Source organism: Notothenia rossii, assembly GCF_949606895.1.
Source record: "Notothenia rossii genome assembly, chromosome: 2".
Taxonomy (NCBI): domain Eukaryota; kingdom Metazoa; phylum Chordata; class Actinopteri; order Perciformes; family Nototheniidae; genus Notothenia; species Notothenia rossii.
The window spans coordinates 71,066,641-71,085,770 of record NC_136904.1 but is presented as its reverse complement, the minus strand read 5'-3'; the positions used below and the strand labels follow the sequence as shown (position 1 = coordinate 71,085,770).

Genomic DNA, 19,130 nt, shown 5'->3' with positions numbered 1-19,130 from the left:
GCTGCTTATTCTGTGTGTGTGTGTGTGTGTGTGTGTGTGTGTGTGTGTGTGTGTGTGTGTGTGTGTCTGTGTGTGTGTGTGTGTGTGTGTGTGTGTGTGTGTGTGTGTGTGTGTGTGTGTGTGTGTGTGTGTGTGTGTGTGTGTGTGTGTGTGTGTGTGTGTGTGTGTGTGTGTGTGTGTGTGTGTGTGTGTGTGTGTGTGTGTGTGTGTGTGCATGTGGTCTGAATTCAGTGACGTCTAAGCCAGAGGGGGATAAGTGATGTTCAGCAGTTTGTCTTTGTGCGTGTTGTCGTGAATATGCGGTTTAAAAATACAACCTCTCCTTGAAGATCACACATGTGGACGTGGTTAGGAGAAAGCTGTCTGGTGTCCGGGGTCAAGAGGAAGCAAGTGTATGTGTCTTCTGTACGGGACAGACAGATAACGTGGTGATAGGGCTCTTCACTTTCATTATACGTTTATATTATCTTATTAACCGTATACCAGTTCACTGCAAAAGTGTATGGTCGAGCATTTTACTGCTTTAAAGGAGGATTTTTTCGTTTATTACTAATTTGATCACATTTCTGTAGGTCAGCATGATCATATTGCCATCCTGTTTTTACGTTCCTGTAGTGTTTAAAATAGTTTTCTGCATGTCAATGATCTGTAAAGGCTAAAATCCCAAAGTTCACACCAGTTTTACTAATGTATCCTAGTGACATCACTATGTAACACTCAAGCTTCTATTGGCTAGTGCTCCAAAACATTGTGCGTGATAAGCTAAGGGGCGGAACATCTCTAAGTGGTTGACCAATCACAGCAGAGCCGGCCAGCTAATCAATCAGAGCAGACTGGGCTCTGGTTTCAGACAGAGGGTGAAAAGATCTTGTGAACATTAGAGCATGTAAACATGTCACGGTAGAGTCACAAAATACAAAAATGAACCTGAAAATGTGCATAACTGTCCTCTTTAAACTTCGTCTGAGGGTGTTGAAAGGGCAGAGGTTCCAACATGGAGTGGATCTGAATACTGGGAGTAAATCTTATTTTTTTCCCTCACTTATGGAATAGGCTTCGGTACTTTCTTCATAGGTTAAGATAACATTTTATTGAGAATGACTGAGATCTGGGACTGAGTGACATCTCTAAAATAGAGTCCTACTGGGCAAATTAAGACTTATTCAAGTAACCGTAACACTCTTCTTTTTTCTCCTCTTCCTCTCAACACCTACACTAATAACTGTTCTTCCGCACATCCTTTTTGCTCCTTCTCTCTCTCTCGCTGACACTCTCTCCATCACCCTCCCCCCTTTCCAGTCTCTGTGTCACTTTTACCTGCTTGATAATGCTTGACATGAATTCCGGCTTTTTTCCCGACTCAGCATCTCTTCTGATCTGACACATACACACACAGACATTACACTCTCTTCCCAGCGTGCAGGTCAGAGTGCTCCAAGTGTGGAATACAAATTAGCACGGCTATAGATTTGCTTTTAGAAGCTGTATTTTAACTGTTTCTTGGTAAAAAAAACTGTGGGAACTCTACATTATAATGACAAATGAGTCCAGCATATGTTTGGTTGCACCTCATGCTGGAAGATGAGATGTCATCCATGCACTCATCACCGCTACTGTTATCCCTTCCCGCCCTGTTTTTGATAACGGCCGCATGACTTTGTGTGTGTCTGGAGATTGATATGCGCCTGAAGCAGAGCAGACACACACTTCACGCAAAAACAGTGTGTGTCTCTCCCTCACGCCAGTCTTACTCATCAGAGTCTGGGAGGTGCAGTCTTCATCGGGCTGCACACCAAGGGTGAAGATAGGAGAGCGGCGGAGAATAGGGGTTAGTTAGTCTTGAGTAGAAATATTAAAAAAAATTTTTTAGTCACATGCCAAATATAAGAAAATAAATATATTAATATAAACAGCCTGCTTTCATCACTGATATAACATCTGCATTAGCATAAATCAAATAAAACACAAAACAAAATAAATACAACATTTTTTATAAACAGACAAAGTAGAGCACGCTACTGAATGTGTCCCCATATTTTATAAAAAATAAATATAAATATAAACAGCCTCCTATCATCACTAAAAGAAACGTCCACATTAGCCTTAATCAAAACATTTCTTTTTTGAAAATGCCTTAATAAGCAGATATTTTAATGCTTTTTTACTTGTTTACATACACTTTTTGTCAGTTTTGTATTGGTTTGCTCTGTCTTGAAACCTTCACAAAAGCAATTCCTGTGTGTTATCTATTTATCCTTTTTCTTTTTGGTTAATTATTCTTAAAAGGAAAGGTGTCTTTGTAAGCCATTTTTTGATTTTAACCTCTCTTGCACAATGTTCTAAAACCTAATATAATAATTTTCTCAAAATCGTACTGACTCTTTATTTAAAACACGTGTTTATGTGCCAATAAACTAGACTGTACTAACAACCCTAGATGTTTACCCCCTAGCATCGCCTCAGCAGATTTTTAATTAAAGACCGTTAGCTACGCCTTCCGTGTTCTAAAAGTGGTGTTTGGCTGATGCTCCTGTGAGATTCCTCAGTGGTTAAACACTAATCCAGGTGGTGCTGGGATGAAATGCGTCTGGCTGGGTTACATAGGCCCTGAAACTCTGCTCCTGTGTTACCGCATGTCACCAGGGAGATTGGAAACGGATAGGAGGAGATCGACATGACTAGTTGGCTCACAGCATGACGGAGGAGGGAGAGACAGACAGAGGCGGGGAGATAGAGAGAGATACAGACGAGGGGTCATTAATTGCTAGCAGGCAGTGTGAGGTAGACACCAGATATAGATGCCAAAGTGTCAATCACTTTGCATAGGGTGCTGGGATGTGACCTCGCCCTTATATCCCCCTCGAGTGTATGTGCGTCAGTTTGTGTGCATGCATATTGATACAAGTTGAGATTGTTTCACCTTGAATTAGTTTGGAAGGTGGTGTCTGATAAAGTGTTTATGCTGTGCGTGTGTGCATGTGTGACCTATTAGAGTAGGTTTACAGAAGCCGGTCTATTTATAGTCTGGAGATATGTTGTGTTCTGCTGAGTAGTTTGACTTGGCTATGTCACCCCACTCAGCACAGCGGCAATAAATAAAAAAAATGTCATAGCACAACTTCTTCTTCCCGTTTCTTTCAATTAGGAAGTTTCCTTCAAGAACCTGATTGAAACAATAATATAGACAGTCAGGAGCTTGATTGTGAGTTTGTTTTTCTCCCTCACAAACAGGAAATTATCTAAGGGGTTGCTCACCGGCCAACTTCTTCCCAGCAAGCAGCCGACATGCACAGATGCTGTTTTTATTAGCGTAACCTGGTCCGTGGTGGCCATCTTTTTAACCAAAATATTTGTTGAAATCAATCTGTCCGGGTCCAAATGTACAGGGTTATCACAGTTCTGTGCAGAATAACTCCTTGGGTAAAGTAGTCCTTGGAGAATAAAAATCTACTTAACAAATTAAGCCATAAAGCACTGATTTTTTTTGTTCCCTCCCCCAAGCACATCTAGTGGAAGAACATTTACTTAAGTACTTAATTCTGAATTTTGAGGTACTTGTAATTATGTATTTCCACTCTTTGCCACTTTCTTCTGTCAATCACTAGGCAACATATTTTACTTATTAATACGTTTAATTAGCCATTAATTACTGCAGACTACAATATTTTCTGCAATTAGAATGTAACATATAACAACAAATTAAAGACTCCCTAAATTGTTTGTTTTTTGGCGGTTGTTAAATGAGAATTACTGGCAACCTTGTTCAGCTTCTTCTTGCAGATGTTGGCTCATACACTGCCTTTATGCTGAAAGTGCTCGGACTTAACAAAGATGGTACTCAGTGTATCCCCCATGATGGTTTAACTTAAGTTGTGCAGATGTTAAACAATAAAGATGTTCAGTGTGTAGAAAGTCTGGACAGTCCATCAAACAAGGAAGGCAGCATGGCGCACAATACATACCATAGTCGTAATACAGTGGAGTTGTGTGTGTTATGCTGTCGGGTGTCACAGATACATATGAGTTACCCCATCTATGTCAGGGTACATCTGCGGGAAACAGTTAGGGGCATTGTTTTCAACACAACACAGACTTATGACTGCTGACAAGTGGATCCGCTCTGTGACAGTGACTGTGGCATCTGGAGAGCTGCTTTCGATGTGTGTGTGTGTGTGTGTGTGTGTGTGTGTGTGTGTGTGTGTGTGTGTGTGTGTGTGTGTGTGTGTGTTTGTGTGTGTGTGGGGGTGTGTGTGTGTGTGTGTGTGTGTGTGTGTGTGTGTGTGTGTGTGTGTGTGTGTGTGTGTGCGTGCGTGCATGCGTGCGTGTGTGTGTGTGCGTGTGTGTGCGTGTGTGTGTGTGTGTACGTTTGTGTGTGTACATTTGTGTGTGTGAGTGTGTCAGTCAGAATGGGTCAGAATGGAGTCTTTGTATGTCGTGATGCTCAGTTGAACTTTGACACCATGTCTACATCGACACGTTGACACACGCTTCTTTGTTTCTCATATCCTGTCTCTGCAAACAAAACTCCTATCAGCATTTTATCAGTTTACCAACCCTTTCCCCCATTGAAGAAGCACACTTGATAAACAAACGTGTAAACAAAAGTTGATCCCGATGGTACTCGCCACTTAAATCTGCTGCTGTGAGGGAAGGTGTTTAGGTTGTGTATTGCTATTGGAGGGTTATCTGCTCCATCTTTGTCTCTCTTTGCAAAAAATATAATCTTTCTGTCTACAGTTCTTCACCTTTCCTACTATAATTCCCTTTAAAAGACATATTCTCATTGTCTTTGTCCTGTCAGTTTCTTTTATCAAATTTGGAAAAACTAATCAATGACCTTTGTCCAATGTGTAAACATGTGCATTAACCAATGGAAAGACCATTTACTTAAAGCTTTGAGTACTTTCCATATCTTACAAAAACGGGATATAGAGTATTAAAGACACAACAAATACAAATGTCTACATCAACTTGACTTTTGTGGTTTCTATATATGCTGGTAATGACACTTTATATATCTCTCTCTCCATCCAGCGTCTGAGCCATGCGGTGGCTATTTAGATGCCAGCGATGCAGGCTACATCACCACCCCCGGCTACCCTCTGGAGTACCCCCCTCACCAGAACTGCCGCTGGGTCATCACAGCCCCCGAGCCTTCGCAACGCATCGTCCTCAACTTCAACCCGCACTTTGAGATAGAGAAACTGGACTGCAGGTAAAGTCTAAAGAGAGTGGATGGATGGATGAATGGATGGATGGATGAATGGATGAATGGTTGAATAAATGGATGGATGAATGGTTGGATAAATGGACGGATGGACGGATGGACGGATGGACAGATGGACGGACGGCTGGCTGGACGGCTGGCTGGCTGGACGGCTGGCTGAACGGCTGGCTGGACGGCTGGCTGGACGGCTGGCTGGACGGCTGGCTGGACGGCTGGCTGGACGGCTGGCTGGCTTTTAAAGTCATAGATTGGGTTGCGAACTAAGGAATTTAGAGATTTAAAAATAAGAACTGAAACATTTCATTGATTAGAGTTCAGCTAATAAAGGATAAGAAGTGAGGGGAGTTTTGACTACAGTATTGTGAAAAAACGTTCTGTCTCTTCAGAGTTTTTGTCTCCACCAGCCTGTCTCTGTGTGAGAGTTGGCATATTTGGTGTTTTCGGTGAACTTCAGCCCACTCTCCTCCTGTTTTTCTGGCTTGGAATATCCCATAATAATCACTTTGGGACCTCCCTCTGGTCCCCTGTCTCTTAATTATCAAAGTCTGATTACAACACATTGATTGTTACAGCATGATTTTCACACTTTGGAAGAATTAACACAGAGATCAGAGGATTGGGTGTCGATCATTGTTTTTGGCAGTTTGGCTTTGGTTGCATGGTAGAGCGGAAAGCAAGGCAAAGCGTTCCGCAGCTTGAAATAAGAAAAACAGCACTGATCAGAAAAACACAGGCATGATGGGACATGATGGGAACATGCTGGCAGAGAGATTTGAGACTTTTTTTATAGATTCAAATGTGCTTCATAAAATTGAATATGAAATCGTCTTAATAAAGTCTAACTGGTATTTTTTGGGCAGAATTTGCAACCAAGTCTGATCCAGCACAAGCCCTGTGAAACTATACAAATTAACACGTAATAAAAGTTGCTGGACATTTTTCGACAGGCTGTCAAAAAAGTGATCCCCATTCCATAGATGGCAACAGCTGCAGCTCATAAAATGGAAATTATACCTATAGTACAACATGATTGAAGTCCAATATTAAAGGGATAAAATGTTTTGGAAAGACAGGGAAGCTAGTACTAGGGAACTAGTAACTGAGAGTAACACACACACACACACACACACACACACACACACACACACACACACACACACACACACACACACACACACACACACACACACACACACACACACACACACACACACACACAAGTATTGTATTGTTTTTTATTCAACAACTTGAAGTTTTCTATCTTACTTTAAACTTTTAGCCTTCCCTTATCACTGTGGGACCGTCATTGCATGTACAATTTCATCATACACATAGTAGAGAGTGGCTCTCTGGAATCTAAAAGACCACAGACAGTAACCCACTGACACAGGCAAAAGGGCAGAAACACACACACTTACACTTTTCCCCTATCTCCCGTTATTTCTCTGTTCCGGTGCGTTCCTGTCCAGTTATTAACATTTCAGCTGTATCAATTATAGATTGGCAAATTTCCCCACTCAGATGTACCGAAATCATTCAGACATTTCTTTGTTGGAATTGAAGCATCAATATTTCACCGGCTGGCTGTTTGTTGAAAGGCTGAAAGGTTGAAAAGGCCCGCTGTGCTCTGCTCTGTTTCGCTTTACTCTCGCGCTGTGCTGTGGAAATGAAAAGCACACTCCTCTGTCTCCCTGTCCTCGTCATTTTCTGTTTTACTCTGCAGTTCTAATCCTGGGATCAGTTTTATTAGATGCTTTCTCTCTCTTTCTGTCTGCCCCTCTATTTCCTTCTCCCCTTCCCCATCCCCTATTCCCCTTGGCCTTCTTTCCTCTTTTTCTTTGAATTCCTTACATCCATTTAAAGTCCAGTATTTTCCCTGGAGGAGAGAATCTGGTCTGTTTAGAAACAACAGCCTCTGATTTATTTATTAGCCTATGCACATCAAAAAGTGTGTATTTGTGGATGTTCTATATTGTACGACTTCGGGTACATGTCTTAATATATTCCTAGTTTTACTTCCAGTAACGACATCTACATTCATTGTTAAACCATGCCAGTAAGAGTGTGATATGTACAGAGTTGGAGGTAATATCCCAAGCCTAATGGGCTAGTTATTTACAAGTGTCCTAAAGCACAGTACTATTTAAGTCTGCAGGCGAATGTGTGTGTGTGTGTGTGTGTGTGTGTGTGTGTGTGTGCGTGCGTGCGTGCGTGCGTGCGTGCGTGCGTGCGTGCGTGCGTGCGTGCATGCGTGCGTGCGTGTGTGTGTGCACTGTGCAGGGGTAGGCTGAAATTGAGCTGTTGGGTTCAGAGGGCAAAGAGGCCAAGGGGAAGAAGCAAAGGGTGCGTGTGTGTGTCTGCGGGGGGCAGACGTACGTGGTCCCCGAGTGGTTATCAGCAACAACCCTGACACACACACGCACACGCACACGCACACACAAACACAAACACACACACACACACAAACCAGTGTCTCCGGCTCCTTGTCTGGATGTCAAATGGCGTCTCATTTGCCCACTTATTCTCTTTTTATCTCACAAATATTATTACCTCTTAGCCGTTTAGTCAACCAATTGGTAGCTTCGGTCTAAGTCGACGAAGACTTATTTAGTAAATTAGTAATTCTTTATGCTTGGTCATGCTCATTGACTTATTTCCAAAATGTTTTCTGAGCATCTAGTAAACACACGATTTGAAGTGGTTCGTTGTATTTCTGTGTCTATTATCCCTGTTTATTATCTGATGAGTATTTAGTTAATCAAGGACAACCCTTTTATATGTATTATATTTAACATGTATTCTCAAATCATGAGATTAAGATGTCCATTTAGATATGATAAACAGAAAACTTCATCTATCCTCACTTCATGTAGAGGAGAATAAACACAAACACACACATCATGTTTGAGACAAAGGAGCCGTCTGTGTCTAGACAAAGGCTACATTATAAGCATTCAATATGGTTCCTCTGTCTATTTGTTTATCACATACAAAAAACTCATGATACAGTTGCATCTGTCCCTCATGAAAACATCCATCAACACACACTCACACACTGCATGCTTTGGACGGACAAGGGTTGTTTTATTATGTCAGTGCCTTGAAGCAATCTAATCTCTTATTGTCCTGATTGCAATTTAAAATGGTAATCTGTAATCCATAATGCATCACATTATGTCGAGCCCTCTGCTGTCTGTGCAGGAAAGATCGATGCAGAGGTGGTCGGACAGAGAGAGATGATTTCATTAAGATTCATATTCTGTAGTGCCACGAGTCATCCGGAGGGGGGTGAGAGGGATGAAAAGAAAACTTGTGCCCCCTGCTAACATCAGTTTAGCCGTGGCCAATCATGACTCACCATGACTTCCCATTTCCCTTCACATGACAGGCACCATGGTACCACATTAGTCTGTCACTGGTGGCAGGTTTCAGTTATCACCCAACAGCTGCAGCTGAAGCGTTTAAAGACGTGTAGATCCAGGCCACATGATGGACTGATACACAGGCAGGACAGAGGAGACTGTGTGGGGATGCAGCTCACGAGTACAAACTTACAGTTGCAGTTACAGTTGATAAAAGCTCCAAGAAGGCAACATAAATGTGAAGAACTTTATGTTTGGTGTAACTTATGTTAATTAAAACACCTACCATGTGTAGGTGTCATTTTTCTGGCAGAAATACGTTACCGTGGACATATAAGATTCAGGATAGACAAACAAGGCCAAATATAAGCTTCTTCTGAATTTTCTACAGTGACATCACCAGGATTGTTACAGCATGATTTTCACACTTTGGAAGAATTAACACAGAGATCAGAGGATTGGGTGTCGATCATTGTTTTTGGCAGTTTGGCTTTGGTTGCATGGTAGAGCGGAAAGCAAGGCAAAGCGTTCTGCAGCTTGAAATAAAAAAACAGCACTGATCAGAAAAACACAGGCATGATGGGAAATGATGGGAACATGCTGGCAGAGAGATTTGAGACTTTTTTTATAGATTCAAATGTGCTTTATAAAATTGGATATGAAATCGTCTTAATAAAGTCTAACTGGTATTTTTTGGAATTTGCAACCGAGTCTGATCCAGCACAAGCCCTGTGAAACTATTCAAATTAACACGTAAAGTTGCTGGACATCTTTCGACAGGCTGTCAAAAAAGTGATCCCCATCCACACATTCGAAAAGTTGTGATATATTCAACTAGCACTGTTTGGAATAGTATTGCTCAGAGTGACCACACAAAATCGGCTGAGCGCGCAAAAAGGTGCGGGCTGGGCTAAGCCAAATGCAATGGTGACTGCCTACTTGTCATTGGGAACCATTGACAAAAGAGAACTGCGCTCAGAAAAATATGTTATGTGGACACAGGACTTTAGCCTAGAACCTTTGTTAGTTCTGAAAATAGAGAGATTAGTGTACACATTGTAAAGTCTTAAACAACTCCTTTCTGCAGTTATTTCCACCCATCACTTGCACTTCAAGCAGCAGCTTGAAGTAATACTTTGAGATTTGCTTTCTATCCAAGAGTACGGTGAGAAGATTGATACCACTCTCATATCTGTACATTAAATATGAAGCCACAGCCAGGCTATTGGTTGGCTAAGTTTAGCATATAGACTGGAAACAGGTTGCCTGGCAGCCTCACCGTGATGACAAGTCTCTTGAAAGTCACCGTGACCCGGCCAAGAAACAGTCCGACACATAACTTGCACTAAAGGTACAACTTGTCAGCTTTACTTAGCTGTACAGCTGCTGGTGTATTGCGACTTGTATTTTCTTTGGACAGGACAGAGCAAGCCTAGCCATTTCCTCCAGCCTTTGTGCTAAGCTAAGCTAACTGCTAGTGGCTCCAGGTTCACATTTACTGTACAGACATGAGAATGAAATCAATCTTTTCCTCTAACTCTTGGCAAGAAGGCAAAAAGGCGTATTAACACATGTCAAACTATTGCTTTAACCTTTCAAATGACTCTTAGACATCAACGTTTTAAACCCAGGTGTTTACACAGCAACAAGCCCAGTCCTCCAATATTTCTTAGATTTATTATACTTCTTTTGAGTTTGTAAAAACTGTATTTGAGAGAAAAGACACATCATTTAATCGTTTTTATTTTTAATCGTAGAGGAGAGAAAGCACCTCTCTTTATTTATGAATATTTATGATGCAAATTCATCTTGTCCACGATGCAACTGCCAAGAAAGCTAAGGTCAAAGAACTGCTTTCAAATCTTTCCCTCTTTAACGTACAGCATGTAGCCTTTTGCAGTCGGTTGTCTGCTTCACATTTTCCTCTTAGCTCGCTGCCCTACTCTATCTCAGAAAGCAAGATCTCTATTTGGAGTGTTTGGAAAAGGACACCCCCCCCCCCCCACACACACACACCCACACACACACACACACCCACACACACACACCCACACACACACACACACACACACACACACACACACACACACACACACACACACACACACACACACACACACACACACACACACACACACACACACACACACACACACACACACACACACACAGCTGCTTAGGGAAAAGTGCAGCGTCAGGGTCCACTGAGGGCAGGCTCAAATCATCCTGACAGCTACCAACTCTCCTCTTTCCTCCTGGCTCTCTCTCCCTCTCCTTCTCCATCCATTCATCTCACCCTTCCTCACCTCTCCGACCCCCCCGCCCCCTCACCACTACCCAATGGAGCCCATCTATCATCTTTCTCCTGCTCCTCTGTCCCACCTCTTCTCTTCATCACCTCTCCTCTCCTGCATTCTAATGTCTCCTCTCTCCTCCTTCCCTTCCCTCCTTAGCACCTCCTCTCCTCCATCCTTCTGCATAGTGCCAATCTTTTATAGGCCAGATCATTATTCAACATCGTATATGAGAAAACAGAGGCGGAGAACCAAATGCCACACTCTCTGTCTCTCTTCCTCTTTTATTTGCTCACCCCCTGCCTCCCACTGCATACTGTATATTCTCCTCTCTTTATCATTTATAAACCTTTCTTCGCTCAGCCTATATCTGTCTTCATTCTCTTTTATCCTGCTGCCTCTGTCTATCCATCACTTAAATCCCTTTTATATCTGTCCGTCTCTCATTCTCCCCCTTCTCCTCATTCTCCCCCTTCTCCAGTCTTCCTTTACCTCACATCACTCCCAAGTCAGATAAGTCTGTAGTATTGATATAAAGAGAGCAAACACACGTGTACAGTGTAAGACTTTGTTGGGCTCTCAAACAAACTCGAACAAAGTAAGATCACATTAAGCAGACAGGCACGTAGGCAGTTTCACGGAGATGTGGCTTCCACAATAAGTGTGGAGCAAAGCAGTGAGTTAAGAAGTGATTTATATGACAGAGAAGCTGCAGTCAACGATAATGGTTTTACTAATGATTTAGACCTTGTCTTTGTACTCTGCCTCGATCAATCATTTAACTTCATGCAAGGTTTTTTTTGTGTCCTCAACTCATTTATTCTCTTCACTTATCTTCTCTTGATGCTACAAGTTAGCATCAAATAATTCATCATCTGCATATTTAAACATACAATTTCCACAAAAAACTTGTAATAAAGTAATCATTGCCTCATTATTTAGAGAATTGACATTTTCTACTTTTTTTTACCCATTTTAATTGTATTTTCCTACGAAAGGTATAGAAGTGTACTAAATATATCTTCAAAGCTTGTTTTATATCAAATGTTCAGATTTATGTTCTGGAAATGTATGCTAATTATGTCTAGTAAGATAAATACTAATGTGCGTATTTAAACATTTTCAGAAAACCATGAAATAATGTTCTCAGTGTAAGTAATCAACTGGAAAACATCCCCCCTTTAACCAACTCTTTGAAAATGAACCTTGTAAAACAGACTCTACATTCTGCATTGGTATAAAAATCTAGTATTATTTGCACACATGTAGACACACCTTGCTGCGATGCGGAGGTCCTGGGGATCGAAAGTAGACCAAGAGGTAAAGTGATGTGATGTGACACTAGCCTAGGGCAGAAGGGGGAAAAAGAGAGTTGTGGAGGAGAGATGAAGAGACCATATGACAGAGAGAGGAAGACAGCAGAGCAACATTTGGTGTTACAGTGGATGTACGGTTACCAGCTGTGGGCATTTAGCAGCTGCCTGCATGTTTGAATTAGCATCACTGCAACTACCAGCAGGAGGGCCATGTGTCCAGACAAGCATCCTGACACAAAGCTGCAAGACAATGTTATTAGAAAGCCACAGAGAGAGCAGGGGAGAGAACACCTTGGGGGGCTGAAGTGCATTACAACACAGTTTAGGTTGATGATAAATCAAAAATCCTCAGTGCGAAAATGTTAAAGGCAGATTGCTTGATACCTGAATAGGGATGCAAACATCCTACAGTTGTAATCGATCATAGATTAATCACTTATTTGCCAGCTACACGTGATACTTTTCAGTGATGATTTCATTTAAAGGGGCCCTATTATGGTCATTCTCAGGTTAATAATTGTATGTTGTGCCTCTACTGTGACATGTTTGCATGCTCAAATGTTCAAAAAGAACAGTCTGCTCTGATTGGTTAGCTGTCTGGCTCTGTTGTGATTGGTCAACACAATGTGGTAAGTTGGTGTTAAGTGTTAAGACGTGTCAGTATTTAAACAAAATAAGTCCAATGGAGGCGTTTCAGGCAGGGGGGGGGGGGGGGGGGGGCGTTGTTGGGAAATCTGATGTTAACTTTGGGATGTTGGCCTTTGCACACCATTTACATGCACACAAACCTATATAACACACTACAGGAAAGGGAACCCCCAAAACGCATAATGAAGCTTCTTTTGAAAAGGCAAGCATCCAAACAAATAAAATGTAGCCTACCTAATACACCATTTGTACCTACAAATGTTAATATTCACTTCTTGCTTATGCTCAGAATGTTCCTTTCACTGTCTTTGAGATTGAATGACTTTGACTGGTCAGAAGCAAAGGACTGCTTGGCTTTCCTCCACTATGTGGTTGATAGTTTAGTCAGGCAGGTACTTCCTTGTATTCTTTTAATTTAACAGCAGCGATAAAGCAGCAGTGATGTGAAGTTTAATCAACCTGAGGTGCAGTTTGTCTCTCCAAAATCGCCTTCAGAGTGCATGAACGTCAGAGACTCCCACACTATTGGAAGTTAGAAAAAGGCATACTCTGCTGCTTTTCCCCTGTAATCAACACCTCGTGTATGAAGAGACCTGGGATTGATCCTAAATCACTCCTTCAGTCACAACTTCCTGTATATCAGACTCTCAATATTTTATTTGAAAAGTTTGCAGTATATTCAGATTTCTGATATTATCAATATTTTGCTTGTGTATGGTCTCCTCCTACAGACCTGTCAATCTACAAGTTTGGAAAGGCTTTGATCTTTTATTTTCATGCCACAAAATGCAGTGGGGCAATGCTCACACAGACACACACACACTCAGGTAATGATGATAATATCAGTAGTCTGATTTACAGTCACTCCCTGAGGCCCTGAAGGTCTGCCTGATCCGACCTTGTGTGTGTGTGTGTGTGTGTGTGTGTGTGTGTGTGTGTGTGTGTGTGTGTGTGTGTGTGTGTGTGTGTGTGCGTGTGTGTGCCCGTGTGTATGTGTCTTTGAAGGACTGACCCTGATCAATGTGTGTTAAAGCCATAATGAGGAATCGATTGGTTGTCCTGAAGGCTCCTGCCGGACACACATGCCCTCACTCACACACACACACACACACACACACACACACACACACACACACACACACACACACACACACACACACACACACACACACACACACACACACACACACACACACACACACACACACACACACACACACACAGACACACACACACACACACACACAAACACACACACGCACATGCGCACGTGCACACACACACACACACACACACACACACACACACACACACACACACACACACACACACACACACACACACACACACACACTGTCCATCTGTCTGCAGTGATAGGCCTATTACAGTACTTGATAACAGTGAAGTCAGTCATCCTCCTCACTCTCTATTAACGGCTTGAGAGACAGACTGACTTTGATACTACACATACGCAGGGTGAGTGTGTGTATCATATCCAAAAAACACACTGCAAACCAAATTTAAAAAACCAGCATTGCAGGGCACCCACTCTCTTATCCCTAGGTCCATTAAAACAAACAAAACAAAATATGACTATAATTCACTTACTGTGGATCACATTGACTACTAATGACAATAAGTGCATTAGTGCAAACCAATTTGAGAGCTGAGATAATAGCTAAAATGTATGGCTGTATGGATTCCTAATTCTTAATTCAGGAGTAATATGCAAGAGGCTTTCCTAGCTTGGATACGTCTGTGTTTTTTAATATGGTATAATGGTTGCGTTGGGTCTGAAGTCTTCGTCTCCAGAGATGTTTGTAGTATATTGGAGAAAAATAAGTAGTAGGAAGTGAGTGAAGTAATAGTCATCCGTAGCAGCTGCTAAACTACAGCCTGTCATGGCTTATGGAAATTGTCAGTGCTGCTGCAAGTTTCTTTGGACAGTCAGAGAGCTTGGCTGAATTCACCATCTCCATATTTGTTTTTCACTTTACATAGAGGCTGAATTTCAATCCGACCCCCACACACTCTGGAGTCACAATCACAGCTGAATGAGGCTCCCTTCTTGCGGGTGGAGGGTGTAAATTCCCCTCTCTCAGGCAGAAACAGGAATTGTCTTAGTATCGCTTTCACATCAACGTATCTCGGACAAAAAATTATAAATAATATCTATGATAAAACTCCCCAAAAACAGTTGGTTTAGTTTCTTGTTCGGTTTCATATCGGATGTTTATGGTTTGCTTGATTTTTGCTACAGTTGGTCTTCTGCTTTCTTGGGGGTAGGTTTGTAATTGAGCCAGAGCCTTAAAAATACAATTTTCACTTCCCTATAAACCAACCTTAAAATAAATGGTAGGGCTAAGCTAGAATTGGATTATGTCATTCACATGAGTTCAGGAGGAAAATTGTGTGTATGCGTTTTTATATCTAATAAACTGTTTCAGTTATTTTCCAAATGTTTATTATAGACCCCCCAATACTGGATTTGTGACATGCACTTCTCAGCTAAATGTGCATAGGCAAATGAAAAAATAGTCGTAACAAATCCAGAATAATAAGGTGATATTGGAAATGTCATTGCTTTTTGTAATTAAATATGATACCCAGTAATTGTCTGTTTGAAGATTAATTTGAAATTAAAGTTGGCCTTTCAATTTCATAATTCATCTAATGTTCAAATAGAGTTAATTTAGTTTCAAATTTAGTTTAGACTTTTTCTTTTTTTTCAAACATGATGAGGACAACAAAACATAAGAAAACATTTGGAAACGTTGGCCAAATAATACAATTTATGACAGTTATGTTTAAACAAGGTTTATTCCCTTGGTTATACTGTATTGTGAAGACATTGACACATACAGTACTACTACAAGTCTGGCCTGCTTTCAGCTCCTGTGTGTGTGTGTGTGTGTGTGTGTGTGTGTGTGTGTGTGTGTGTGTGTGTGTGTGTGTGTGTGTGTGTGTGTGTGTGTGTGTGTGTGTGTGTGTGTGTGTGTGTGTGTGTGTGTGTGTGTGTGTGTGTGTGTGTGTGTGTGTGTGTGTGTGTGTGTGTGTGTCTTTGTGTCTTTGTGTGTCTGCAGACGCTCTGTCTACAGCTAAAGGCACCCCTGATGTTTGAAGAACATGTGCAGGTGTAAGAACTCCCGACCTAAAGAGAGAGGGGGAACGTGTGAAAGCCAATTAAGACCCAGGCAGAGGGGAGGGGGGGAGCATCTGTGTCCAAACCTTGTTCTTGGTTCACGTCAGACAAGCTGTGGAGAGCTTTCCCGTTCAACACCAACTACCCCAAAACACACACACACACACACACACACACACACACACACACACACACACACACACACACACACACACACACACACACACACACACACACACACACACACACACACACACACACACACACACACACAACAATTGTTTTAATTAGTTTCAAAGGAATATTTCAGCCAAATAATTAGCATTTTGTGTACCAGTTACTCACCCTGTGTTACCTTAAATGTAGTGAGGGAAACTTTCCCACATTCCTCCCACAAGGAGGACCACAAAAACATATCAAAAAACTGTTAGAAACTCTCACACTAGATGTGCCTTATAATCCAAGTCACATTGGTCTGTTTTCATGCTCGCTACTTCCCAATCTGATGCATTTTAGCCCCATTACCTTCAATTAATTAAGACTTTTCCTCCGGTTTTGGATTCCACATGAAGGCATGCAGGAAAAACTAAGATTTCTTAACACATTCAAGGTAAAAAAGGATGAGTAGTTGATACACCAAAGATAATGTTGGGGGCTGAAGTAGTCCTTTATTTCAACTTCCACAATCTGTTTAACAATCCATCATGATCTGTGCTTCATTTTGGAAGCAACATTTGTTCTCCAACCATGTCTTTCATGTTCGCAAGGAAAAACAACTCATACATTGCTTGTCTTCAAGGGAATTTCAGGAAAAGGGTGGGAGAAACCAATTCTTGTCTTTCCCTACGGCAAGTCTCCAAAAGAGTGAGAGAGGAGGATGATGGGATTTAACAGTTTGTTAGAAGTCGTGTTCCTCCTACACAGAGACACATTGGAGGAAACCTCAAACCCTTCTATAGATCCTGCTGGGTGCATGGCCACAGGCTCTCGGTGTGTGAATGCACCAGTGTATTTATTTGTGAGGCAGAGAGTGTGTGTGTTTGTGCAGGCCTCCCGCATATGTGTGTTTGTATGCTGACTTAGAAGTATGTCTGTCAGGCAGGAGGCACACCTGTCTCTGTCCGTCTGAGGGGAGGAGCTGGCAGGGTGGATGCAGTGTCATGTTCTCTCCGTCTACGTCCACACTGTCCCAGCTGAATGAGAAATATTTTTCTTTTCAAATTTCCCACACCCTAAAAGAGAGATTTTGTAATCAGCCTGGAGTGGATAGATCTGAAAAAAACCTTGATTGTTTATTTAGTTTTGTGTGGTTGAGGAAAACCCTTGGCTTTTTGTCCCAGTTCCACTAGATTTTGGCTTTTATACAACACAGAAAAGGAAAGAAATGGTACAAAGAAGTGGCCATTTTTCCGTCTTTAAAGGGGCTTTAATATGCTAATTTCAGGTTTCATAATTGTACTTTGTGCCCCTACTGAGACATGTTTACATGCTTTAATGTTAATATTTGTGCTGCAGCACCTCTTTTCACCCTCTGTTGTGATTGGTCAACCGTTTAGAGATGTCCCGCCCCTTAGCCTAACATAGAAAATGTGTTGGAGCGCTAGCCAATACAAGCACAAGTGTTACATTGTGATGTCACTATGTTGCAGAAGTAAACAAAGGATTCCTATGGAGGCGTTTCAGGCACCACACGGGTGTGTGGGAGAGAAACTCCCTCTGGAGGGAACTATGGGATTTTAGACTTTGCAGACCATTTACATCCACATAAACCTATATGATAAAAACTACAGGAAAGGGAAAAACCCAATAAAGCATAAGGGCCGCTTTGAGAGATCAACCAGAAAATGTTAGTCTATCTATGGATCTATTTCATCTCCATCCTCCCTCTCAGCGTTGATAATAAAGGATCGTTTCAAATTCAAATATTCAGAAATTCTAATATCCTCTCTGCATCCTCTGTCTCGCCCACACATTGGCGTTTGGCCACTGCCTGACAGCAGACAGAAAGGCTTTAGAGGAAAAGGAGACAGAGAGAAAAAAGGAACAATTCAAGGAATGATGGAAAAAAGACAAATATTAAAACAATAGAGAAAGAGCAAGGCAGGAAGAAGTAGAAAAAGAGATCTTGTCAGGGAGGGAGTAACCATTAAACAAAGTTGTCGTTTCACAAAAGAGGAGGAAGAAACTGTCGCAGGGACGAGGCGTTCTCTTGGGAAAATATGACAGGAACTGTGACACGTACACACGCTTGTAGCATCGCGCACACAGATGCACACACATGCTCGCTGTGCTGCGACAGCTTGCGTCATAACTGTAGTGTTAGTTCCACGCAACACAGACACAAAGCATGATGGGAGTGTGGGAGGTGTAGGACCATCATTATGTCAGGAGCTTATCCACCTGACAAAAAACACACAAAAACTGCATGCACATACACACTCTTTTGTGAGTTCAATCTGCTCCAATTGTCTGGTCTGTTTGTGTCTTTGTGTTACAAGACAAGAGGCAATAAGACAAAAGCGTACACACACACACAACACACACACGATTGATATGTCACTCTGTTAGCTAGAGCATGTGTACATTTTGTGTCTATTTCAGTGTCTTTGTGTGTGTACAAGTATTACTCTAATCGCTATTCAAACAGCCACATTAAAGGTACAATTGGTAGGATTTGACGGTTGCGATCTGTAAACCCGGCTTCACAGATAGTCCCTCCCCTCTGGTTTTATGATGGTTACGTTTCTCACCAGGGGTGAAAGCTGCCTTTTGGATGATTGCTCACAATCTGATTGCCCAAAAATTCAACAACTGACTTGGTTTTTAGTTCTAGTTAAGGGTTCGACATGGATTGTAAAAAATTGTGAAAAGCTTATCAAGCCTTTTATATCAATGTATCTTTGATATAAAGAAAACAACACGATTGAGATGGAAGTCAAACTTCAAGTCTCCTTCCAAGTCAAGTTGCTCAAGGAATTTCTATCCAGGAATCAATTTTAGAGTCAGGCAGGTGTGTCCTTGGTCTCCAGACACTGAGGAATCCTATTAAGTTATGTGTCTGCTGAGTTCCCCTATAAAAAAAATGGTGAGATATTACTAAAGAAAGAAGAACCAGGAAAGTGACCTAAATCCACTGGAAAA

At 41.7% G+C, this 19,130-nt stretch overlaps 1 protein-coding gene across 3 annotated transcripts in view; it reads left to right on the top strand.

Moving 5' to 3' along the window:
* Positions 1–19,130, top strand: part of LOC307028848 (neuropilin-2-like) — a 109,080-nt gene that overhangs the window by 12,142 nt on the left and 77,808 nt on the right. For all 3 annotated transcript variants that reach the window (XM_079664197.1, XM_079664196.1, XM_079664198.1), the window contains exon 2: positions 5,035–5,215. In XM_079664197.1, coding sequence (XP_079520323.1) covers positions 5,035–5,215 — 181 coding nt within the window. The remainder of the gene's footprint in view (positions 1–5,034; positions 5,216–19,130) is intronic.